This window comes from Chlamydomonas reinhardtii, chromosome 12 (genome assembly GCF_000002595.2).
Source record: "Chlamydomonas reinhardtii strain CC-503 cw92 mt+ chromosome 12, whole genome shotgun sequence".
Classification (NCBI taxonomy): domain Eukaryota; kingdom Viridiplantae; phylum Chlorophyta; class Chlorophyceae; order Chlamydomonadales; family Chlamydomonadaceae; genus Chlamydomonas; species Chlamydomonas reinhardtii.
In genome coordinates, this window is record NC_057015.1 from 4515895 (window position 1) to 4538316 (window position 22422).

At 67.3% G+C, this 22422-nt stretch overlaps 4 protein-coding genes across 5 annotated transcripts; 2 read left to right on the forward strand and 2 right to left on the reverse strand.

Annotated features, from left to right (window-relative positions):
• Positions 1–2: 2 nt before the first annotated feature.
• On the reverse strand, positions 3–8888 carry CHLRE_12g522000v5 (uncharacterized protein). 2 transcript variants are annotated; one of them, XM_043068392.1, is made up of 13 exons: positions 8698–8888; positions 7095–8270; positions 6479–6892; positions 5956–6129; positions 4910–5779; positions 4506–4643; positions 4165–4251; positions 3791–3928; positions 3324–3446; positions 2896–3057; positions 2634–2699; positions 2087–2455; positions 3–1898 (listed from the first exon to the last, which is right to left on the reverse strand). In XM_043068392.1, exons 1-13 carry the CDS (start codon positions 8794–8796, stop codon positions 675–677), a joined length of 5040 nt encoding a protein of 1679 aa, XP_042918488.1. In that variant the 5' UTR covers positions 8797–8888; the 3' UTR covers positions 3–674. The 2 variants fall into 2 exon arrangements, with proteins under 2 accessions (XP_042918488.1, XP_042918487.1); XM_043068393.1 differs by having other exon boundaries at positions 8354–8888.
• Positions 8889–8952: 64 nt separating this feature from the next.
• Positions 8953–14472, reverse strand: CHLRE_12g522050v5 (uncharacterized protein). The gene is made up of 10 exons (XM_043068394.1): positions 13792–14472; positions 13427–13537; positions 13101–13229; positions 12642–12712; positions 11990–12146; positions 11138–11674; positions 10558–10750; positions 10125–10228; positions 9742–9834; positions 8953–9490 (listed from the first exon to the last, which is right to left on the reverse strand). The coding sequence occupies exons 1-10, from the start codon at positions 14377–14379 to the stop codon at positions 9305–9307; spliced, it is 2169 nt and encodes a 722-aa protein (XP_042918489.1). The 5' UTR covers positions 14380–14472; the 3' UTR covers positions 8953–9304.
• A 146-nt stretch (positions 14473–14618) lies between these two features.
• Positions 14619–18679, forward strand: CHLRE_12g522100v5 (uncharacterized protein). Its single transcript, XM_001696994.2, has 7 exons — positions 14619–14896; positions 15513–15617; positions 15956–16142; positions 16354–16419; positions 16703–16782; positions 17033–17116; positions 17339–18679. Exons 1-7 carry the CDS (start codon positions 14726–14728, stop codon positions 17696–17698), a joined length of 1053 nt encoding a protein of 350 aa, XP_001697046.1. The 5' UTR covers positions 14619–14725; the 3' UTR covers positions 17699–18679.
• Positions 18680–18911: 232 nt separating this feature from the next.
• Positions 18912–22412, forward strand: CHLRE_12g522150v5 (uncharacterized protein). The gene is made up of 8 exons (XM_001696993.3): positions 18912–19205; positions 19416–19521; positions 19651–19857; positions 20034–20197; positions 20405–20493; positions 20675–21317; positions 21439–21604; positions 21809–22412. The coding sequence occupies exons 1-8, from the start codon at positions 19086–19088 to the stop codon at positions 22027–22029; spliced, it is 1716 nt and encodes a 571-aa protein (XP_001697045.2). The 5' UTR covers positions 18912–19085; the 3' UTR covers positions 22030–22412.
• Positions 22413–22422: the final 10 nt, after the last annotated feature.

Below are 22422 nucleotides of genomic sequence, written 5' to 3' on the forward strand. Positions count from 1 at the left end.
TTCGTCCCTTTTGTGTTTGATCCAGGCAAGTCAATTCTTGCCACAAATCACGTCCTGGAGCGCTACAGGGTCCGATCTAGCGCTCCATCCACTTCTGGCCAGATGGTCTGATTGTGGTGTTGAAAGACGTTCAACATCACATACCAACAGCTTCTGTACTTTTGGCCGAGGTGGACAGGCAACAACAACAGGTGTGCGCCACATACGGCACATAGCCTCTGCTGCTACTTACAATCGAGCATACGATGGCAACTGTGTACAATATCATATGGGCCACTGCAATGAACGGCTCATCCTAGCGGGCAACAGTGCAGCCCAGACATTATGGAAAGCACCGCCTTCGTACGTGGCTATTATGTCTGCCGAACCCATGGCAAAGGCATACCCTCCATGCACATGACCCACGAATGCCACAAAGGGACGAAACAGGACAAGAATTAGCTGTTGTGCGCCATACCGTTACCGCTGCTGCTGCACCTGCTGCTGTACATGACAAGGGAGGCGTCCCTACAGCCTGAAGTCACCCTACCATCGCGCGGCCATTTGCTCCTGACCCTTGCTGACTCCTAGCTTTCCACCCCACCCGCCACGGCGCTCCTTCCCATCCTTAGCTCCAATTGCGACCGCCGACCGGCCTGCAGCACCCTCCAGCACGCTGCTACAGTCCCAGACTCCTAGTACGCCCCTCCGGCGCCCGCGCCCGCGCCGCCGCGGCGCAGCATGCTGAGCGCCTCCGCCACGCCGCGCAGCTTCTGCATGGCCTCCGCACTGGCCTCCAGCTGCTGCCGCAGGTCGTCAATGGTGCCGCGCAGCTCCTCGTTCTCCTCCTCCAGGCCCTGCTTGGAGTGCTCCAGCTCGCGCATCTTGCCAAACACGCTGCGCAGCTGAGACTCCACGTGCAGCGTCGCCGCCGCCTCCGCGTCGCCGCCGGCAGCATCCACCGCCAGAGGCCCAGTGCCGGCCTTGGTCTGAGAGGCGGGCGTGCGCGGCTCGTCATCCTTGTCTGCGCCTCCATTACTAATGGCGGCGGCGGCGGCCTGGCCCTCCGCCTCCACCGGCCCTGCCGGCGCCGCCTGCCGCTGCAGCCACTCCGCGCCCCGCTCCTCCGCGTCCGGGTCCTCTTCACCGAGGCCGGGGGTGCGCGTGGACGCCGCAGAAGCCACGGCCGCTCCGCCGGCGGTGCCGGCACGAGCGCCGCCGCCCGCCGCCGCCGCCTCGCGCATCGCCCTCATGACGTTGAGCTGCAGCGACAGCGACTCGTTGTCGCTCTGCAGCCGCTCCGCCTCCGCCAGCGCCTCCTTCAGCCGCACGTGCTCGGCGCGCAGCGTGGGCAGGAGCTCCAGGTAGGGCGCCAGGTGCGGGATCTCGTTGCTGAGCGCCACCACCTCCGCCTCCACCTGCCGCAGCGCCTCGCGCTCCTCGCGCAGCGCCGCCACCTCCGCCACCTGCGCCCGCAGCGCCTCAACCTCCGCTGTCAGCGCGCCGCGCTGCTGCGCAATCGCCGCGATGGCGTCTGCGTCGCCCAGGGCCGCCGCCAGCGCCGCCGCGTTGGGGTCTGACGGCAGCGGCGCCTGCGGCTCCAGCCGCGCGCCGCCGCCCACGCCGCCGCCCAGGCCCGCTGCCGCGCCGCGGCCCAGCGGGCCGTCATAGGAGCCGCCGCCGGACGACCTCGAGGCGGCGTGCGGCGCGCGCGGCGGCAGCATGGGCTCCGCCGGAGCAAGGGTGGAGGAGGTGGAGGCCGCGACCGCGGGTGCGGGGCTGCCTGTGAGGCCCAGCGCGCCAGCCAGTGTGGCCCGCTGCATCTCCTCCAGCTCCGCCTGCAGCGCCGCGCGCTGCTCCACCAGCGGCGCCAGGGCGCGGATGGCGGTCTGCAGCCGGGCCACGTCCGCCTCCACCACCTGCACGCACACACGGCAGCACCAGCCACCAGCCATCATGACACATGGACACGTGCCAAGAATGATACCTCTGCACGACGCCTGCGCCTACCACGCACCTCGTCCGTCACAGCCCCACCCACCCACCCCGCCCTGCTCGCCCCGCCCCAGCCGTGCCCCCAGTGCCCGCCCGCCGCTCACTGGCCCACCTGCAGCTCCTCCAGCTCCTGCTGCAGCGAGGACCTGACGTCCAGCAGCTGCTGCCCGTGCGCCATGTGGCTCTGCACCGCCGCCAGCATCTCGCCCTCGTCGCCGTCGCTCCCGCCGCAGCTGCTGGTGCGGCCGCGGGCCGCCAGCGGCCCCGCAGGGGCCGCCGCCGCCGCCCCGTCGAAGGGCGAGCGGCTCTTGCCCGCCTGCGGCGGCGGCAGCTGCTGCTGGCTCATCTGCTTCTCCAGCTCGGCGAGGATGCTCTCCAGCTCCAGGACGCGCATGCGCGCGGCGTCGCGGTCGGCGCGCAGCTGCACCTCCTCCGCCTGCTGCAGCCGCTCCGCAGTCTCGTTCAGGCCGCGCAGCTCGTCCTGGAGGAGTGGGGCGGCATGGGGAGAGGCGTTGGGGGAGGCGCGGGGAGAGGAGCCGGAGGAAGGGGGCGTGAGCGTGGGAGAGGGAGGCCGGCTATGAGCCGCATCGGCGACGTAATGGGTGGCATGGCAGCAGCCATGTGCGTGTGGCGAGGCTAGCTCGGCGCGGCGAGGTCACCTGCAGCATCGGCCCCTTGCTGATCTCGGTGCGCAGCTGGTTGACGATGACCTCGAGCGTGCGGACCTGAGGACCGGGGCGGGGGGCGGACAGGGGAACTTGCAGGAGTGAGCAGGCGACAGTTGAGAACGGGCGGTAGAAGTGATGTAACCACCGGCGGAGCGAATACCGTCATGTGCAGATGACGGACTGAGGCCCCAATCCAAGCTCCCAACGCAACTAAACCTTTCATGCACGCCCGTATACCAGTAGCGCCACCCACCCGCGCCACGTCGATCTCCGCCGCCTCGATGTCCGCCTCCAGCTGCGGCTCGCTCTGCACCAGCTCGCGCAGCTCCGCCAGCCGGGCCTTGAGGCGGGCGGCCTCGGCGGCGGGGCCGGCCAGGCGGCCCAGCTCCGCAGCCAGCTCGTCATGCTGCGCCACCTGAGCGGGCGGCGAGGGGTGGGGTTACAATCATTCGGCGAGGGGGGGAGCAGGCGGGGCAGCTGAGCAACACGGGGCTGCCACTCGGATACACAGGATGCACATGCCCTCAGCCATGTATGGGCGGCATTGCGTGACTTGTGCAACTTGCGACGAGATGCGCCTGTGAGACCTGACACAAGCAGGCGTCCGCCGGGACCAGCCTCGCCGCCCTCTGGGCTTGAGCAGTCGCACCCAGCCCCCCTCCCACCCGACCCCCTGCTCACCAGCGCCTGCGCCTCCGTCAGCTGCGCCCGCACCTCCGCCATGTGCGCCACCTGCGCGCCCAGCTCCGCCAGCCGGGCGTCCAGCGCCGCCCGCTCAGACGCACTCGCCTCCATGACCACCACCTGCGGCCACAAAGCGCCGCCGTGCATATACACACACAATTACACACACACACACACACACACACACACACACACACGCACACCGTCGCTTTGCTGCATCGCATACACTGTCTTTACGCTATGTTTTCCTTGTGCTCTTGTTCACACACACACCGTCAGGGCCTCGGCGTCACCGGCGGCACCACATATGCCGGCAAGTGCACAGCCCTCTATTGCTGGAGCAACGCAACGCGGGCTGGGTCTCGGGAGAGCGCAATGCCCCTCGCGCCACCCAAACAGCACCAGCCCACCGATCACGCCATATCCCTCCCCACACACGCACCCACACCCACACCCACACACACCTGCGCCTTGAGTGCCTCCACCTCTTCCGCCGCCCGGCCCAGCTCCGCCGCCCTGAGCTCCAGCTCCGGCCACTCCGCCGCCGCCACCTGCAGCTGCCCCAGCCGCTGCTTCAGAGCCTCCGCCGCCTCGGCCTCAGGCTGCGGGGCGCACGGCAGCAGGCGCGCCGATAGGTCAACAAACCGCGCACTCAACAAAGCCCGGCCAGCAATTCCCGAAGCTTCCAGGAGCGTTTACGCCAACCCCACCCCCGCCATGCGCATGGTGCAGCTCTCTAGCACTGTTGCCGCCCCTGCTCCCAGCCCTGGCCCCCACCCATCAGCCCGCACACCCCCATCCCCGCCCTTCAACCAGGCCCCCGCCCCCGCCCCCTCACCTGCAGCCTGGCCGCCTCCTCCTCCAGCTCGGGCCTGCGCGCGATCGTGTCCCGCCGCCCCTCCACCAACTGGTCCAGCAGGTAGATCTGCGGACGGGAGGGGGGTTGCAAGCATGTTTGGAAAGGGGGGGGGGAGAGAGGGAGCCAGGAGGAGGGGCAGGGTGGGAGACGGAGATGAGGGGGAACATGAGGCATCACAAGCAGTGATGCAAGGTGGAGGCGCCTCAGTCACGCAAGCGTACCCATGGACTGCGCCTGCATCCCATTTCCCCATACAGCCGCACTCATTCCAAGCCCCCAGCCCCCTGTTGCTGTTGCTGCCGCCTTCTGCCGCCGCCCACCTCTGCCGCGGCCGCCTCCAGCTCCGTGAGCTGCATCTCCAGCTCGTGCTTGCGCGCCACCACGTCGCTGCGCTGCTGCACCTGCCGCTCCAGCTGCTCGGCCTCGCGAGCCTGAGCCTCCAGCAGAGCCAGCTGGGACTGCATGGGCGGGAAGGTGTGCGCGTGTGGAGGGGTGGTTTGCAAAGGGGGCCATCCGTTGGTGCGGTTGGCCGGACGCGGTATTGTGCTGCAAGTCAACGGGAAGGCCGTAATGTCCTACCAACCGTTGGGTGGCCAAGGCTGCACGTTTCCTCCGCACCCTGCACGACCCACTCGGCCTCACTTGCATGGAGCTACCCCCCCTCATCACACACCAGCCCGCCAACAAACCAGCTCGCCCCCTCCTCCCCCCCCCCTCCCCGCACCTGCAGGCTCTCCTCCATGCCCCGCTGCAGGTCCTGGCGCTGCCCCGCCAGCAGCTTCATCTCCGCCACCTGCTTCTGAAGCTCCAGAGCCTCGTTGGCCGCGGACTCCAGAGCCGCAACCTCGGCGCGCAGCGCAGCCACCTCCGCCGGCGGCACCGCCGCCGCCGCCAGCTCGGACGCGCGCACACGCAGCTCGTCCGCCTCTTTGGCGTAAGCATCCTCCGCCTCGGCGCGCATCTGCTTCTCCAACGCCGCCAGCCGCTCCTTGCGGTCGCCCTCCGCCAGCTGCGCGGCGGCCGCCGCGGCGGCGGCGCCAGCCGCCGCCGCCGCCGCGACCGCCGCCGCAGGCGGCGGCCCGCCGGGCGACACCGCGCCGCGCGGCGTGGGCAGCACACTGCCGGCGGGCGTGTGAGCGGCGCCGCCAGCGGCCGCGGCTGCCGCCGCCGCGGCGGCTGCGGTGGTGCCGCCTGCGCTGAAGGACACGCCGCCGGGGCCCCCGCGCTGCAGCTCCAGGCCCAGGCTGCTCAGCGCCTCGCTGAACTGGCTGTTGTCGCGCGCCACGCCGCCCACGGTGTGGTGCGCGGAGGAGGAGCGGAAGGCGGCGGGGTAGGAGCGGAACGCCAGCCCGCCCGCCGGCACCATGCCCGCGTGCGAGGTGCGCTCCGGCAGGGGCGGCAGCCCGTCTGCGCCCTCGGCGCCGTCCGCGCCCTCGCCGCCCTCGCCCGCCTCGGCCGCCGCCGCCTCCGCCGCCGGCACCAGGCCCAGGTTGGACACGGCCTCCACGAACTGGGAGGCGCCCTCGCGGCGGCGGTCGGCGGCCAGCGTGCGCATGTGCAGCAGCTGCTTCTCCAGGTCCTCGGCAGACGCCACCTAAACGGGCAAGGGTGCGGGTTGCGCATTATTATCACCATACCGGTACTTCACTGGAACACATCAAGCGGGTCCCCCCTTGCTCCGTCCTCGCATCACCCGGCTGCGGCCCCTGGAGCCCGCGCCACCACACCCGCCCTCTCCCCCGCCGCCACCCCGCCCGTGCACCCTCTCACCTGTGCCTCAATGTCCCTCAGCGCCACCTTGAGCGACTCCGCCCCCGCCGCCTTGGGCGCCAGGATGTTGATCTGCTGCTGCAGCGCGTTGCGCAGCGCCACCTGCTGCTTCAGGTCCGCCAGCGCCAGCTCCAGGTCGGCCACCTCGGCGCACTGGGCGGCCAGCTTGTCGTGCTGCGGGGGGCAGGCGGCAGGTGAGGAGTGGCGCTTAGAGGAGGAAGAGGTGAAGCGGTAGAGCGCCAGTTACAGGGGAATGTTGGGGTGTGTCAACTCCAGATTCCGGGTTTCACGGTGCAAAGTGCACGAGATGCGAGGCCGCACCAGCCTCTCCACCCCACCCCCAAAGGCCTGCTCTTCCGCCTGCCCGCCATCCCCAGCCTGCACCCGCCCCATCCCCCTATTGTCGCGTGCCACTCCGTTGTCAAGCACAGGCCACGCTCTCCTCCTCGCTCTACTGCATTGGGTTCGGTTTAGTTTGGGCTGGGCCAACCCCCCCCCCCCCCACACACACACACACACACACCTGTGCCCGCAGCACCGGCAGCCGCGCCGCCACGGACTGCAGCGCCCCGAAGCGCGCCTCCAGCTGCTGCACCTCGCCCGCCGCCAGCTGCGCGCCCTCCACGCGCTTCTTGAGGTCCTCGATGTCCGCCACCCGGGCGTGCAGCTCGTCCAGCTGGCCCTGCAGCTGCAGCCGCAGCGCCTCCGTCTTGTCGCGCTGCTCCAGCTGCTTCTCCAGCTGGCGCACCTCCGCGGCCGACGCCTGCAGCTTGGCGTACAGCGCCTTGAGGCCGGGCAGCTGCTCCGCCACGGGGCTCAGAGCCGACACCTGCTCCTGCAGAGCCTCCGCCGCCGCCGCGTCCGCGCGCAGGCCCGTCACCTGCTTGCGCAGGCGCTCCGTCACCACCGCCGCGGGCTGCAGCCCCGCCGCCTCCGCCTGCAGTGCCAGCCGCCACCACCAGGTCACACAGCGATGGCGTCAGTAGGTGAGGACCCGCCAGCGCTCCCCCCACATGCAGCATGTGCAAGAGCGCTCATGTCCTCTACCACTCCCCCAGCCACATCTTCGCCGCCTGGGCGCAAGCTGACCCCAGTGAACCCCTCCTCCGCCTCCGCCTCCGGCCCCGGCCCCGCCGCACCTGCAGCGCGTTCCTGGTGGCCTCCAGCTGCCGCAGTTCCCGCAGCTGCTCCTCCAGCGCCGCCACCTCCGCGCCCAGCGGCTCCAGCCGCGTCTTCTCCGCCTGCAGCGCCGCCAGCCGGTTGGCGGTCGCGCCCAGCGCCGCCACGTGCGCCGCCAGGTGCTCTGCCTCCGTCGCCTGCGCCGCCAGCGCCTCCTTCTGCTCGCGCAGCTTCTTCAGGTCGGTGCGGCCCAGGCTCTTCTTCAGCTCGGCGTTGGCGCGCTCCGTCTCCGTGATCTCCTTGCGGATGGCCGCCAGGCGCCGCTGCTCCTCCTTGAGGCTGGTCAGCACCTGCTGCCGCTCCGCCGCCTGCTCCCGCGTCAGCTTGATGATCTTGTCCTGCACGCCCAGCAGCGCCGGGTCAGACACGGCGCCGCCGCCCGACGACGTAGGCAGGTCCCGCGGCGTAGGCAGGTCCCGCGGCGACGGCGCCGTGGACGCCGACGCCGACGACGCCACCGCTGCCAGCTTGGTCGCCAGGTCCGCGCGCTCCGCCTCCGCCGCCTCCAGCGCCGCCGCCAGCTTGGCGTTCTGCGCGGCGGCCTCCGCCAGCTTGGCCTCCGCCTCCGCCAGCTTGGCCGCCTTGGCCGCCAGCGACTGCTCCATGGCGCCCACCGCGTCCGTCATGGCGGCGTTGGCGGCGTCCAGCTGCGACAGCGTGCGCTCCAGCCGCTGCGCTAGCGCAGGTTCAAGCGAGCTGCCGCTCAGGCCGTTGACGGCACTGGTGCTGGTGGTGGCGCTGCTAACGGTTTGGAGCGGTGATGCCGCTGCTGTCGCCTCGGCTGCAGCAGGGGCTGGCTGCTGCTCCCGGCCGTGAACGCCGCTGAGCGGGGCCTGGTCCGAATTCCGTAGCGTGGCTGTGCCGTCCGCGGGACCGAGCTTTGCGTTGTCCGGGGTGGGTGGGCGAAGCGTATCAGCGCCTGACCCAGCAACCTGTGGTCCTACGAGTGCGCCGGGCTGCTCCTGCGCCTCCCGAGCCGCTAAGGGTGGCAGGGTCTCACGCGGGGTCGTGGGCCCAAGCCGGCTGAGCTCCTCGCCTGCTGGCTGCAGCTCCTGCCCTTCGGCGCTGGATCGAGCACCTAGAGAGATGCCTAGAGCTGCGTTGTCTATGCTAGACGCTGTAGACAGGGATTCACCCTGTGTGCAAGGGGCAGAGACGCGGGGCAGCGAGCGTGTAGGTGGTGGGGGGTTGCAGTCTAGGCTCCGCAGGTCCGCCACGCTATGCCGAGCCCAGTACAGGCGCGCATGTTATTCTGCTTCGGCTCAAATGCTCAAATCCAGTGCCCCTGTGCCATTCCGTGCTACGAGGACCAGGACTGGCACATTTGCGCACCCGGTCAAAGCTACCTCCCGAGCCTTAAGCTCTCTATGTTTCGGCAGCAATGTGTATCTGACTCGAGCAGCTTATGCGGGCACGGCAAGCAGGCTCAGGGACTTGTGATGGCAGTAGTAGCGAGGCAAGTTGCCACAGGCTATCTTCCTCCCTCGTGCTTGCGTTAATATCATAGCCCTATTCACGAAAAGAGTATTGCGATCGCTAAGCGCCTCGCGCTTGACGGATTACCTCGCGGCGAGGCCGATCTCTGCGGCTTCTCTGCCGAGCAATTACCAGTCCAGCAACAAGTGATGCAGAAGCTGAAGCGGCGGACAGCACAGCGCGCATTCGCGTGAGGCGCTGTGCTTCAGCACCCGACGTCTGTGGACATCCTGGGCCTCGCTGGACTAAAGTAATACTATAAATGTGTTCGTCAAGTTAGATAGCAGCGTCAGAAGGGGCAAGGGAGGTCTTGGCGACGAGGGCAGGCGGTTGGGTAGGCGGGCGCGACAGGCCAGTTGCAAGCCTCCATCGTTTGCTCCTCGATAAACCACCCCCGATGCACCGGGAAGTACATATAATAATGCTGACTGCAATGCGCCAAAGGATTCTGGCAAGGGCGCCTGTTAAGTGACACCACTGTTTCACGACAGGCCTGGGGCGGTCACTCCTCAGAGCGGCCCTTCGTGTTTCCCTCGGACCCCCCCGCCCCTCCGCTCCGCTTGCAAGCACCGCCATCTCCCCGTCCACACATCATGGTCAGCCACCACACCCAACACCACATCCTCACAACCCTTTCCCGCCCCCTCCTGGATCCGCCTCCTTCTTTCAACTTCAAGCCGCCGCGCCTCTGTCCTCAGGCGTCCTCCAGCCTCATGGGCACCACCTCGAAGCCGGCCGCCTCCAGCGACGGCGCCGCCAGCTCCCGGTCCGCCACCACCACCACCGCCTGGCTCTCGGGGTGCAGGTGCGCTGCCGCCGCCGCCAGTACGTCGGAGCGGCTGACGTCCTCAATGCCGCGGAAGTAGCGGAACAGGTAGTCCTGAGGCGGGCGGCAGGGGACGGTGGTGGTGAGGGGGCGCGTGCAAGGACGGAGCAAGCGGGGTGCTGGCACGATAAGCATTGTGTGTGACTGTATGCATGTGTGTGACTGTGTGTGACTGTAATGTGCTGTGCCCTGTTGCGATGAGACCTGCGGTGACCGCAACCAGCACCCAACCCCTCTTGGGATTGACTGGGCCCGGGCACGTAACCCCCTCCGCCCACTGCCCCCCCGCCCCCTCCCCTACCCACCTGCGGCAGCCCCAGCAGGTCGTACACCAGTATGCGCTGCAGCTGGTTGGAGCTGGAGGCGAAGTTGAAGGCGAACGAGTTGAGCGTCTCAGCCTGGGGAGGGGGGCAGAGCGGGGCAGGGGAGGCAGGGAGCGGAGGGGTGGGGGGTGGAAGTGGCATGCACGGCTCAGAGACTGCGTTCACAGGCGAGCAGTGAGCACCTGCGTACTAATGGAACCGCACGTGCACGCGCCGTTCCAGCCACAGCCACACATTCACACCACCATACCACCACAGAGTCACGCAGCTCCACAGCTGGTCACACAGCCCTCCATGCCCCCACAGAGTCACGCAGCCACACAGCTGGTCACACAGCCCCACCCCCTGCACAGCTGGTCAAGCACCTTGGCTGCCTCCAGCTCCTTGAGGCTGGGCGGCTCGGCGGCGGCGCGGCCCAGCAGCTGCCGCAGCGACCGCAGGAACTCGCCGGGGGCTGATGTCTGGCCGCCTGCAGGGTGTTTGTCGGAGGGTGTGTGTACGGTATGTGTATATGCGTGTGATGGAGGACAGGTGAGGTGGCATGTGCGCAACTGACGAGGCGGGCGTGGTCGGGGTGGTCGGGTCTTCGGAGGAGCCAAAACAACACTGGTGACCTGACAACACGGGTTATCTGTCAGAAGTCAAGTGCGGGACAGCAAGCCCACACGCGGCAGAACCCATGCACGGCCAATAATCAACACCCTCTGACCTCCCACGCCACCCTGCCTTCCCAAACTACAACCGCCAGCCCCTCTGCTCCCACGCATTACCCCTCCCGTCCTACCTCCCCTGCCTCACCTGCCAGGAACAACCCGGGGTGGTCTGGCGGGCTGTCCCAGCCGCCAGACACGCTGTAGGCCAGCCCCTCGCGGCTGCGCAGCGTGTCGAACAGCTGGCCGCCGAAGCTGTTGAACACGCCGCCCAACGCGTCCAGCGCGAACACGTCCGGGTCGGACAGCGCGATGCCGGGCTCGCCCAGCAGCACGTTGGCCTGGCGGGTTACATTCATGATTAGGCAAGGAACGGAAGCCCGTAGAGGGGGAGGGAGAGGGGAATGTGGTGAGTGCTGAGCTGGGCGGGGTTGCTAAACGGAGGGTAAGGGGGGTCGCAGAGCTCAGGGCAGGCTTGTGTTGTGGACCACACAGGGGTCGACACGGTATGTGCTGTTGGTGTGTGACTGTCAGTGGGCATTGCCCACACATATAGCTTCCAGGACCGACCCCAACATATGCGCGGAAGCGGACTCGGGCAGGCGGTACAGAGGCCGAGGGTAGGAGCAGCGGCACACGCACACACACAGACGCAACGCATTGCATGCACATTATGCGTATAGCATTCCTCGTGTTTTCTAACACACAGGCTGGCTCCCAGTGCGCACCTGCGTCAGCCCGGGCCGGTCCACCAGATACACAATGGGCCGCTTGGGCCGGCCGCCGCCGGGTGCGGGTGCAGGCGCGGGTGCGGCCTGTGCGGCCTGTTCGGCCTGTGTGGCCGCCGCCCCTGCAGAGCTGTCCGCCGCCCCCGCCCCCGCCTCCGGTGCACCGCCCGCTGACGCGACCTGGGTCGTTGCAGAGAGCGCCGACGACGAGGCGCCAGCGGCGGTCGCCACAGCCGCCGGTGTGCCGGCCGCAGCAGCAGATGAAGACGAAGACGTACCGGCCGCCGCCACCGCGCTGCGGCTTGCCGCGGCCGCCTCCACCTGCGGCGGCAGCGCGGGCGCCGGGCCGCGAGGCACGGGCGGCGGCTGCTCTGGCTGCCCCGGCGCGGGCGCCCAGTCCCCGAACTCCTTCTCAATGAGTGCCATCATGCTGCGCGGCTCGAAGGCTCCCACCACGCCCAGCACTGCGGCGTCGGGCCGCTCCCACGTGGCCACGTAGGCGGCCAGGTCGGCCACAGTGATGGAGGACACCATGGCCTGAGGTGCGGGGCCGGGCCGGGCGGGGCGGGGGGCAAGGGGTGGGGAGGGCAGGGGGCAAGGGGTGGGGAGGGCGCTGGGGCAGGAAGGGATGGGCTTTGGCAGGTGGACGGGGTGCAGCAGGGCTGCGCAGGCGGAGATAGGGCCTGGAAAAGCTGGTTACAGGCACTCTGAAGGTGGTCAGCCACCCCGCCGCACGCATGTGCCACGACTCCGCAATACCGCGCCGTGCCGTGCCGTGCCGTGCTGCGCGCCCCAGGCTACTGCGGCTAACGCCACCCCCGCCGCCGCCGCCGCTCCTGCTCTACCGCGCACCTTGGTGGGTGTGCGCGCGTATATGGAGTCTGGCCCATACAGCAGCTTGGTCATCTTGCGGCGGGCCACTGCCGCGGGCGAGTCGTTCTGGTGCTCCAGGGCGTTGTACAGCTGCGCCTGGTACAGCGACAGCTTGTCGGCTGGCAGTGCGGGAGACCTGCGGGGGGCGGGGGCGGGCCCGAGGGGGGGTTTACACTCAAGACTAGTTCAAGGAAGTTCCATTCATGACTAATTAAGGGGGGACATTCATGATTAGAAGGCGTAGCCAGCAACAGGGGGAGGGGTTTGTGGATACCAGCCCAAAGTAAACCGAACCCAATGCAAAACAGGGCGGAGGAGAGCGGGGGGCGAGGAGGGGAGGCGGAGGGAGGTAGGCGCTGCGATCGAGAGAGCCGTAGGCTGAAGAGTGCTGGTGGGGCCAGGTAGCGGTGGGAAGAGACGGCCAGGGGGGCGCAGATTGCAGTGGGCGGCGCGCAGCAGCCCTAAGCAGCCAGGCCCTCCGAGTCCGGACTGGGCGAACGGTCGTGGGCGAGTGGTGCGCCGGGGTGGAGTGGAAGCGGCCCAGCGGCTGGCGGGGGTTGTAGATACCAGCCCAACCTAAACCGAAGCCAATGCAGGGGGGTTTTGGCTGTGTGTGTGGCTGGCGGCTCACCTGACCACCTCCGCCATGAGGCCCATCACCTCCTCCACGTCCTCGGCCAGGCAGCTCATGTCCGCACTCAGCTGCAGCGGCAACCACAGCGGCGGCAACAACAGCAACGGTCAGGTCACACGCAGGCCGAACTCACATGACCACCTGCAGCTGCAGCTGCATACGCGGGCCGGGCGCCCCTTCTTGCCCCGCACTGCCCGTGGACACATCCCCCTTGCCTCCTCCCCCCGCCGCCCCAGCCCGCGCCGGCCGCCTAGCCCCCAGACCCCACCTCCGTTCTCCCTTTGGGTTCGCTCTGCCCCGCCCCCCGCCCCCTCACCGCCTGCTGCCCCGCGCCCCCCCCCCCTCACCGCCCCCCGCCTCACCGCCTGCTGCCCCCCCCCGCCCCCTCACCGCCTGCTGCCCCCCCCTGCCGCCCCCTCACCGCCTGCTGCCCCACCCCCCCGCCCCCCCCCTCACCGCCTGCTGCCCCGCGCCTAGCTCAATGGCCGCCGCCAGCTCCTCCAGCCGCGTGTCCAGGCCCGGGGCCGGGTGGGCGGTGCTGCCGCCGGCGCGCTGCACATACGACGTCAGGGTGGCAGTGCCCACCTGCGCCGTGTGTGTGGGGTGGGGGTGGGGGTGGGGGCACGTGGTGGGGACAGCACGCGGCGCGTGGGCACACCGGCGCAGTACCGTATATGGCACGGGGTTACATTCATGATTAGTGAAGGAAGTGGTAGACGGGGTTACGGATAGCAGCCTTGCAGACCGTGTGGTCGGCTATGGACGGCGGCCACCCATCGCACCTTGTCTGGCGGGCTGCCGTACTGGCCTCCCCGCATGAGCAGTGTGGCTCGCACCAGCGGCACCTCGTCGTCCCGCAGCAGGAACACGCGCAGGCCGTTGCGCAGCGTGGCCTGCAAGGCAGGGGCGCAGGCCAGGCAGGTGGCACGCGGTGTTCGGGTAGGCGTACTGGGTGGGTAGGGCAGTGGGACTTGCGTACGGCAAAGGCCGCAGCCTCGTCGGTTGCACTGCTCCACGCCCTACATGACGCCCGACACCACTGACACCAAATTTAAAGTACCACGCGGGCCCCGTTGGCTCCGAGCGCCTGGCTCGCCGCTATTGTGCAGCCCCCGCGGCCGCCGCCGCCAGCACCGCCAGCACTCACTGTGGTGTACTTGGGCAGTTTGAGCTCCGGCAGCGGCGGGAAGGTGTCGGGCAGGGGCGGCAGCTGCTGCAGCACCTCGGGCCCCGTGAAGCGCACGCCGGGAGCCGTGGTCGCCGCAGGGGCAGCGGCAGCAGCAGCCAGGCCCTCCGCAACAGCAGCAGTAGCAGGCGCAACAGCCGCTGTCGGAGCCGCGGGCGTGGCCGCAGTGGCGGCAACAGCGGCGGCGGCATCCAGCGGCCCCCATGGGCTAGTCAGTGTTACGGCGGCGGCGAGGAAGCTGGCCAGAGTGGCACGAGCGTGCCTGCACGCATCTGGTGTTAACGCCGCTGCTGATGCTGAGGCGGCAGATGTGGTCTGGAGTTTGCGGGGTGGCTGGGTGGCCGCGGTGCTAGGCACACCGCGGCTGTCGGAGTGGGCGGGTGATGGGCCCGCTGCTGCCGCGACCCTGACGGGGTGTTGCACCGACACCTGGCCGCGCCACGCCGACAGCCCCTCGCCGGCGCCAACGCATAGCCGTGAGCCAGTGGCGCTGTTTAAGTGGCTTGTGCGCCATAGGCCAGACTTGCTGTGCACGCGTGGCGCGTGCATGCCGGTGTTTGAGCCACGATCGCCAGAAGACAAGCCAGCAAGTCCAGTTTGTAGAGGTTTACAAATACAGCGAGCGGAAATGCATGGGACTGCTGGTTGGATTCGCTATTCTTGCGGCAAATCTGATTTGAAGCGGGAGGGCTGGGGGCACCCTGGTCTGGACCCTCATCGAGGCGTCATCGTGGCGCTTGACTCGATCGGCCTGCCTTGGTGTCTTTCTGCACTCACTACTCTTTCTCGTAATTCCTGCTGTATCTAACGTGAACTTGGGGGTTGCCCACACTTCCAAGAAAAGCTGAGCGACTGGCGTGCTTGCTCGACTGCCCGCAACTAGACCTGTATAAAGATGTCACCGCACCCTCCGTATGTTCCGAACGAACACGACGTGCAGCTTCTGAAGGAGCACGTCCTTTCTGTTCACCCGGATGCCCAGCAAGTCCTAGTGGACGCGCTAGAAGAGGGATTGACTACAAAGCTGCTTTCAAGGTGGCTTACAGCTCGGAAAGGCGACGTGAAGGTGAGCAGGAAGTTTCTGTGTGTGGGCGCGGGCGGTTATTTGCTGTTGACCATTACTGTTGCTATTCATATAGAGAGAAGGCACCTTTAAAGCTGGTATGCCTGGGTATGGCGTGTCAAGCGCGCGTAATGACAGCAATCGTTGATGCCATGTCCCCGCCCCCCGACGCCGCACGCCAGGCCCGAATGCCGACAACAGAATCCAACAAACTCATAGTCGTATTTTAACCCAGTACCTTGCGTCCAAGTTGCTTGCGTCCTGACGTCCAATACCGGTCTAGTGCGTCACACGGGTTCGGCGTGGCACGCCTGGCGGCCCCGAGCCTGGCCTGGCCTTGCACAGATGGTGCCGCTGCCGCAGCCTCGCAGCCTGTGGGCCGCTGCAACCTGGAGTATCGCCGTCATTTGGCCTTGATCCCGTCCGCTTGCGCGCGCGTGCGATTCCCCGTTGCCTGAGTCCCTTCCTGCCGCGCTTTTCGTCGCGAACCGCTACGGCATAGGGTGTAGACCGTAACCCACTTCACCCACGGACCCCGCCACCCCCACATCCTCCATCAACTAACCAGCCGTGATCTCCCTTCACCCGCCTGCCCACACTCGCCTGCCTACACCCACAGGCTGCGGCGGCCATGCTGGAGAAGCACGTGGCTTGGCGGCGCGGCGCGGGGCGGCCGGTTGATGAGTCGCACCACGGCGTGCAGGTCAACCTGGCGCACAAGAAGGTGCGGGTCGGGGCCCAGACGTGGGCCCAGAGCCAGGGGCTGGGGTCGGCGACCGGGGCCCAGAGCCAGGGGCTGGGGTCGGCGGCAGGGGCCGGGGCGGAGTGTGCGTTTGCCGGCAGTGTATCAGCAGTTTGTTGATCTGTGGCTGGGAGGAGGCTCACGCATTGCACGAGCAGCGCAGGGCAGTGCAAGTGCAAGTGCAAGTGCTGTCTGGCAGGGCGCAGTGGGCCACAGGACACGGCAGAGGGCAGGGCAGTAGGCGGGGCTGCCCAACAGCCCGCACAGAGGCCCAGCACGTACCCGCACCCGCACCCGCACCCGGGGGCACACGTGCGCAGGTGTTCCTTCAAGGCCTGGACAAGACGGGGCGGCCCATCGTGCTGGGGGTGGGCAGCCGGCACCGCAAGTTTGAGACCAAGGAGGACGCGCTGGCGTTCTGCACGTACGCGCTGGACACGGCCTGCGCCATCGGCAACTCGCATGAGGAGTGGGACGGCAAGCTGACGGGCGTGTTCGACCTGCGCAGTGAGCGGGGGCGGGAGGGCCTTAGGCAGGGACGGCTGGGGTATGGCGCGCAGTCGGCTGGGAGGAGTGTGGGAGTGGCATGTGGTGAGGCGCCCTGTGGCTTCTCGCACGACCGGCAGTAGAAGCCGCACCGCCCGGTGCTGCCGCCACTCGCTTCACTCCCCCGTCTTCCGCCCCGCCTTCCTCTGCACTCGCCTGCCTGCACCTGCAGACCTGTCGCTGAAGAACATGGACCTGACGGCGCTGCAGGTCATGTTCGAGCTGCTGCAGAACCACTGTGAGACAGAAGCGGGCGGGCGGCGGAGGAAGGGGGGGAGGCCGCGTGGCCTCTTGCGCGAGGGGTGGGCGGCGGGGTCGGAGGGGTCAGGGCGGGCTGACTGGGCTGTGGGGTTGCCTGGAGGCAGGTCCGGCTGGTGGGTGCCACTGCCGCGGGCATGTCCGGCACTGCCCTGCGCCTCGTCCCTCCCATCCCCACTCCCACTCAGGCGCCGTCTGTGTCTATGTCTCTCGCCCGCTTACTCGCTCGCGCTTGCCCTCGCCCTCGCGCCTTCGCGCCCCAGACCCAGAGCGGCTGGGCCGGCTGTTCCTGTACGAGGCGCCCGTGGCCTTCTACGCCCTCTGGCGGGCCGTCAGCCCCTTCGTGAGTCCGGGGCGGGGGGAGGCAGCAGCTGGGGCATATGGCCGCAGCGGCTGGCACCGGGACCCGGAGCCGATACTGCGGCTGCTGGGGTGGTGGCGCGCCCCGGTACAACAGCGGTTGGGCGCACGCCCAAACACAGATTAGGGAGCAGGCTTTCACGCCTTCGCTCGCACAGGTTGCTGTTGCACATTGACAACATTGTGCTTGCAAGTAACCTGCCACCTGCCTGCCTGGCCTTGACGACCTGCAGGTGGACCCGGTCACCAAGACCAAGATCAACTTCGTGTACGCCAAGAACGCGCACGACGACTTCGAAAAGGTGTTCGACCTGCACGTGAGTGGCCGGGTGCCAGCCTACCAGGTCCATGGACGTGCGGGAGCTGGTGGGGTGACAGCAGACTGCACAGCAGCGCGCCGGCGGCTGGGGCTGGGGCTTGGGGCGGTTGGAGGGAGGAGGGCAGGGGCTTGGGCGGCGCAACTGCATGACGGCATGACTTGCTTGCCTGGAATTTTCAGCCATCATACCCGCCCCCACATCACATCACCTGCGCTGCAGCTGCTCCCCACGGACCTAGGCGGTCAGGGCGACTACCACGCCATTGATGAGGCGCACAAGCGGGCGCTGGAGCGAGCGGCGGCACGGGCCGGCTCTGCCAGCCCCTCCGCCAGCCCTGCGGCCAGCCCGGCGGGGGCCAACGGGAACGCCGCCAACACGGCTGCACCGGCGGCCGCGGCCCCGGGCGCGGCAGCAGCACCGGGTGCGCCAGCAGCAGCACCGGCACCGGCGCCGGCAGGACCGGCGGCAGCAGCCGGGGCAGCGGTGCCGACGCCGACGACGCCCACGGCTTCCGTGTCGGCGGCTGCAGCAGAAGTGAAGGCGCCCCACGCGGCCGCGGCGGCGCAGCCTGCGGCATGAAGTACACCGATTGCATCGTAGAATGCGCCCGCAGGCCAGCGGACCACCAAAAACGCAGTGCTTGCTACTTGTGTCTTTATTGTTGCGTGTATGCATATGCCATAGACAGGGTGACTTGACCCAAACCATATGTTTATTCACTATATTCGCACCGCATTGATGTAGGACTGATGCTGGTTTTCAAACGACACCCGCCTGCCTGATTGGCTGCTTCCACTCTCACCCTGTCAGCCCTGGTCGTTTGCGTGCTTTCTATGTGCACTTGCAATCTCTGCTCGTTGTACCGTAATGGAGATATGAGGGCACACGAGCTGGAGCTTCATGCTAGGCCCTCCGGCCGTACATAATTAAAAACTCAACCGAAAGCATGTGCATAGAGGTGGCTCCATGTATGAGCGGCCGTGTGTGTTTGGAGGACATGGTTGCCTGCAAAGGCACTAGGATGCTTCCAGTGGCTGGCAGTCACATCGGCTTAGGCCGCGTGGATGCATTGCGGCCAGTAGCTTGCACCGGTGCCACTGGAGAGAGGCAGAGAGCCCTCGGCTTGCATCCGTGCCGCGCAGATGCTGCAAGACGGGGCGCTGTGCCGTAAGGTTCACCTGCGTGGTAGTGGAATCGGGACGTTGGAGTCGCGGCAACAGGTATGAAAGGTGTTAAAGTTACGCCGGTGTGAAAGTTCGGCTGCGAAGCTGCATTTTTCATGGCCGTGTGTTCACCGCTTTTTGGAGGACCGGAGGAGCTTGACTAGTCTGGCGCTGCGCGCAAGTAGGAAGACTGCGGATGCATGTGCTTCGCATGCCTGCACAGGAGTTGCTCATAGATGCTTGTTTATTGCGATTGGGCTTCGTGATGACGTGGTGTTGGCCCAGCGTTGAGAGAAAGATCTCCTCTTGTGTCTGTGGAGCGCGTGAACCAATCAAAAGCACCATGGATCTTGCCATGGATGACAACTTGAGATGCCTTCTAACCATTGTCTGCGCCATGGATTACCGTATCTGGGGAACATCTGGGGGAGCGGGATGGGCGTTCGTGCGTGATAGGCTGATAGCGAGCCTTCCGGCAGGAAAGCACTGAGCATCGAAGGTGATGTAGCAGCGTCCGGATCCGGCGGCATGACCAGCATCAAGGACGATGATTGTGGGGTGGGTTGGGTGGGGTGGGGGCAGGCGGCAACTTGACACGCTGCCGGCAAGCCTGCCGACGCATCATATTAGGAGTGACACCCAGCTCAAACCACATACAAGTGTACACACAGCAAGTCTATCGAGTGACATCAAGACAAACTTCTTTCATTGGACAAACATTGATTCTATTTGCATACCGCTGAGCCGCTTTCTTCTCTTTGTCTTATCACTGAGAAACTGGCTGCACAGCTGGACAGTTAAGAATGCCAACAGCGACTGCAAAACTAACAGCAGTCGCTGAGGTCGCGGGGACGCTAAAGCAAGTCGACCAGGCGTTTACGGCGTTCCAGGTTGCGCGAAACACATTTGTGAATGTCTTAGCGGTGAGTTGAGGCGAGAGGAACCAGGCAGAACAACATGCCGCGGGGCGCATGCAGCGACCTGCAAGCTGCGGGAACCCGTCCAACGCGCTTGTGTAAGCCCTCGCCAAAGGGGGTGCAAATACACCTGTCGAGGGCCGCGGTATGGGCCCCCTAGTGTGGCCCCCAGCCTACCGACCCCGACGGCCCCGCCACCGGCGGTGTACCCCACAGGGCTTTCTCGAACGCCTGGACGACCAGAATGTGATGCTGGAGGCGCTGATGAAGAAGGACGTGCTAGCCACGTTGTGTTGTCCGCTGGCTCAGGACCCAGTGCCAGGTGCGGCAGGGGCCAGGACCAGGGGCGCGGGGCGGGAGCGCCGCTGTTAGAGCCTTCCTCTCTGGGGCTCCTTCCCGCCCGGCTGACGCCGGCAGTCCTTGAAGCCTGTCGCCTTCGTCCTGCCCCCAGGCATCCAGGCCTCAGCGCTGTCGAGTCTGTCCAAGCTGGCGGGCTGTGACCCGCTGCTGAGCCAGGCGGTGGTGTCGTGCGGCGTGCTGGACAGCGTAGTGCTGTCCATGAGCCACGAGAGCTCTCCGGTGCAGGCGGGAGCCAACATGGTGCTGGCGGCGGTGGCGGGCAGCAGCGTGGACTTTGCGCGGAGGGTGCTGGAGGCGGGTGAGGCGGGCGCGCTGGCTGATGGGGGGGGCGTGGCGGGGCGTGTAGGGATATCAAGGTGGGGTGCAGGCGGCATCAGGTGCAGACCCGCGAACGGGAGCCCAGAAAACACGTTGCGGCGATTGCCTGCGTGAAGCGCCTTGACTGATCCGCCCCTCTGGCCGGGACCTCCGCAGGTGCCATGCCGGGCATCCTGACGCAGCTGCGTGTGGGCACGCCCGCCGTGAAGGAGGCGGCGGTGAAGAACCTGAACTCGCTCATTGGCTCGCACGGCGACCACGCGCGCCTTATCGCGGACGAGGCACTGCTCAGCACGCTGGTGGCCATGCTGTCGGCGGCGGTGAGGGCAGAGGGGTGGGGCGGAGGCGGGGATCTAGGACTGGGGCACGAGGCAGGAAGTTGAGGGCAGGGAGTGGAAGGCATGGATTCAGGCGCAGGCGGCCCGGAGCGGTAGCATGGAGGTGGATTGTATACGAAGAGGGTTCGCAGGTGATGTGGTTGCCAAAATGCTCAAAGCAACTCTCGCCCTGTGTGTCCCGCCGTGCAGGACTCGCCGCACTCGCTGTGCAAGGCGGTGGTGCACACACTGGCCACCACGGCGCGATACAGCTCGGAAATGGCGGCGGCGGTCATCAAGTGGGTGGTGCGGGGGGCCGACAGGGACAGCGGTGTGTGTGCTGGAGGAAGCCACGAGTGCTCACCATGCTGCTTCCATCGCCAGCCTCGTCTGAGGGCACGCCAAGGCGCTGCTAGCACGCACACCTCCACACCCGCACGCCGCAAACCAACCCTCTCCCCTACTCCCCCAACCCCTCAGGGCCAACGCGCTGCCGCCGGTGTCGCTGCTGGTGCGCGGCGGCAGCACGCCGCCCGACCTACGCGCCGCCGCCATCAACTGCCTGGCGCACATCGCCTCACACAGCGAGGAGCTGGCCTCTCAGGTGTCCGCCACCGGCCTGGTGGGGCCCACCGTGGGCCACCTGGCCGACAAGATGGTGCCCAAGGTGCGGCGCGCAGCCGCCGCGCTCCTGCTGCAGCTGGGCCGCAAGACGCCGCCGCTGGCGGCGGAGGTGTGCTCCGGCGGCTGCCCGGCGGCGCTGGCCAAGTACCTGGCGATGGAGAAGGACGGCGGCGAGGGCTGTAGCACGGGCGTGACGCTGGGCGGCACGCTGGCCAGCTACAGCCCCGTCACGGCCAAGGCGGTGGTTGACGCCGGCGTGGGCGCAGAGGTGGTGGCGGCGCTGAGGAGAGGCGGGGCGGGGGGTGCGGATGCGGGGGGAGGGGCGCTGGGCGCCACGGGCAAGAGCGGCGGCGGCACCAAGCTGCTGACGATGAAGTCAACGGCGGCCGGCGGCGCCAGTGCGGGCGTGACCAACGTGCCCGTGCCGGCAGCGGCGGCGTGGGCGCTGGAGCAGATGTCGCAGCACGGCGACGAGACCACCATGCCACTCATAGCACAGGTGCGGCTACGTTAGCAGATGGCGATTCAGTGTTTGATACCCAGGCTGGTGCGGTTGCACAGCGCATCATTTTCGTCGGAGCTCATCTTTGCGTTGCCTCCGGGCTGTTGACGCATCGCAGGGCGCCCTGACGGCAGTGCTGGACGGCTACGTGGCCTCTGCGGACGGCGCGGCGGGGTCGCCGGACAGCCCCGACGCCGCCATCTTCGGCCGCTGCAAGGCCGCGCTCAAGTCGCTCATCCGCAACTGCGCCACCACCGCGCCGCTGGAGCCCCTGGTCATGGACAGTGAGTGGCGCGCAGCGCAGCCATTCAGTGTGGACTGTGGAGGGCTAGGACACACAGGCGTGTTGACTTGGGATCCTGGGCCGCATTAACGCTGTTTACGCCGTGTGTTCAGGATGATGTAACCTTGATACCCTTACTGCCTTAACTGCTTTCGCCTCAGCCCTGCCCAAACCCATGCTCCGACCTCTCTGCCCCGCTCTGCAGGCACCCCGCCCGCCATTCTGAAGCACGTGCTCCGGCGCTGCGAGCCGCTTCTGGCCAAGGACCCCAAGGCGCGGCAGCAGTTCGTGACCAGCGGTGGGCTGATGCGGCTGCAGGAGCTGGAGGGGCGGCTGTGTGGCAAGGGGCGGGCCTACCTGGAGGCCATCAACAAGCTGTTCCCCGCAGACGTGGTCAACTACTACCGCCAGGGCGGCGGGAAGTAAGGGACGTAAAGAAGGGGACGCGTCTGTGGCGGTGGTAGTAGAAGTAACGGTGGTGAACCGGTGAGATGGCGCGGAGGAGGGTTGGGAGCGTGCGTGCAAGGGTGGGGCGTCTCAGGCTGGAGAGAGCGAGAGTGGGGCTGCGTGCTTGCAGCGGTAGCAAGAGTGTACAACGGTCGCTTAGTAAACTGGTATACTGAAGTGTGTTGTTCGGCGGCAATTCTTGGTAATGCTGTCTGAGGAACGTACGGTGTTGTGGAGCATCTTGGGGGCGCTGGCGCTGTTATGATTGCACATAAGGATGCTGGCGATACGTGGACGAGAACGTCAAGGCGTAGGCGCTCAGCCACGCAAACACATGTTACAACGTGTAACGCTAGATCGCAAACGGATGAA

What these genes read in the sequence shown, in the direction of transcription:
- CHLRE_12g522150v5 (XM_001696993.3), top strand. Translation starts at nt 19,086, where the DNA reads ATGCCAACAGCGACTGCAAAACTAACAGCAGTCGCTGAGGTCGCGGGG. An exon ending in GCGGAGGGTGCTGGAGGCGG is followed by an intron (nt 19,858 to 20,033) that starts GTGAGGCGGGCG and finishes GGACCTCCGCAG; the next exon opens with GTGCCATGCCGGGCATCCTG. An exon ending in CCATGCCACTCATAGCACAG is followed by an intron (nt 21,318 to 21,438) that starts GTGCGGCTACGT and finishes GACGCATCGCAG; the next exon opens with GGCGCCCTGACGGCAGTGCT.
- CHLRE_12g522100v5 (XM_001696994.2), top strand. Translation starts at nt 14,726, where the DNA reads ATGTCACCGCACCCTCCGTATGTTCCGAACGAACACGACGTGCAGCTT. An exon ending in GGGCGTGTTCGACCTGCGCA is followed by an intron (nt 16,143 to 16,353) that starts GTGAGCGGGGGC and finishes CTGCACCTGCAG; the next exon opens with ACCTGTCGCTGAAGAACATG. An exon ending in GGCGGGCCGTCAGCCCCTTC is followed by an intron (nt 16,783 to 17,032) that starts GTGAGTCCGGGG and finishes GACGACCTGCAG; the next exon opens with GTGGACCCGGTCACCAAGAC.
- CHLRE_12g522000v5 (XM_043068392.1), bottom strand. Translation starts at nt 8,796, where the DNA reads ATGCGCGCTGTGCTGTCCGCCGCTTCAGCTTCTGCATCACTTGTTGCT. An exon ending in GAGATCGGCCTCGCCGCGAG is followed by an intron (nt 8,271 to 8,697) that starts GTAATCCGTCAA and finishes CCTTGCACACAG; the next exon opens with GGTGAATCCCTGTCTACAGC. An exon ending in GCATGGAGGAGAGCCTGCAG is followed by an intron (nt 4,644 to 4,909) that starts GTGCGGGGAGGG and finishes CCGCCCATGCAG; the next exon opens with TCCCAGCTGGCTCTGCTGGA.
- CHLRE_12g522050v5 (XM_043068394.1), bottom strand. Translation starts at nt 14,379, where the DNA reads ATGCACGCGCCACGCGTGCACAGCAAGTCTGGCCTATGGCGCACAAGC. An exon ending in ACGGCAGCCCGCCAGACAAG is followed by an intron (nt 13,230 to 13,426) that starts GTGCGATGGGTG and finishes CACACGGCGCAG; the next exon opens with GTGGGCACTGCCACCCTGAC. An exon ending in ACGCGCGCACACCCACCAAG is followed by an intron (nt 11,675 to 11,989) that starts GTGCGCGGTAGA and finishes CCCGCACCTCAG; the next exon opens with GCCATGGTGTCCTCCATCAC.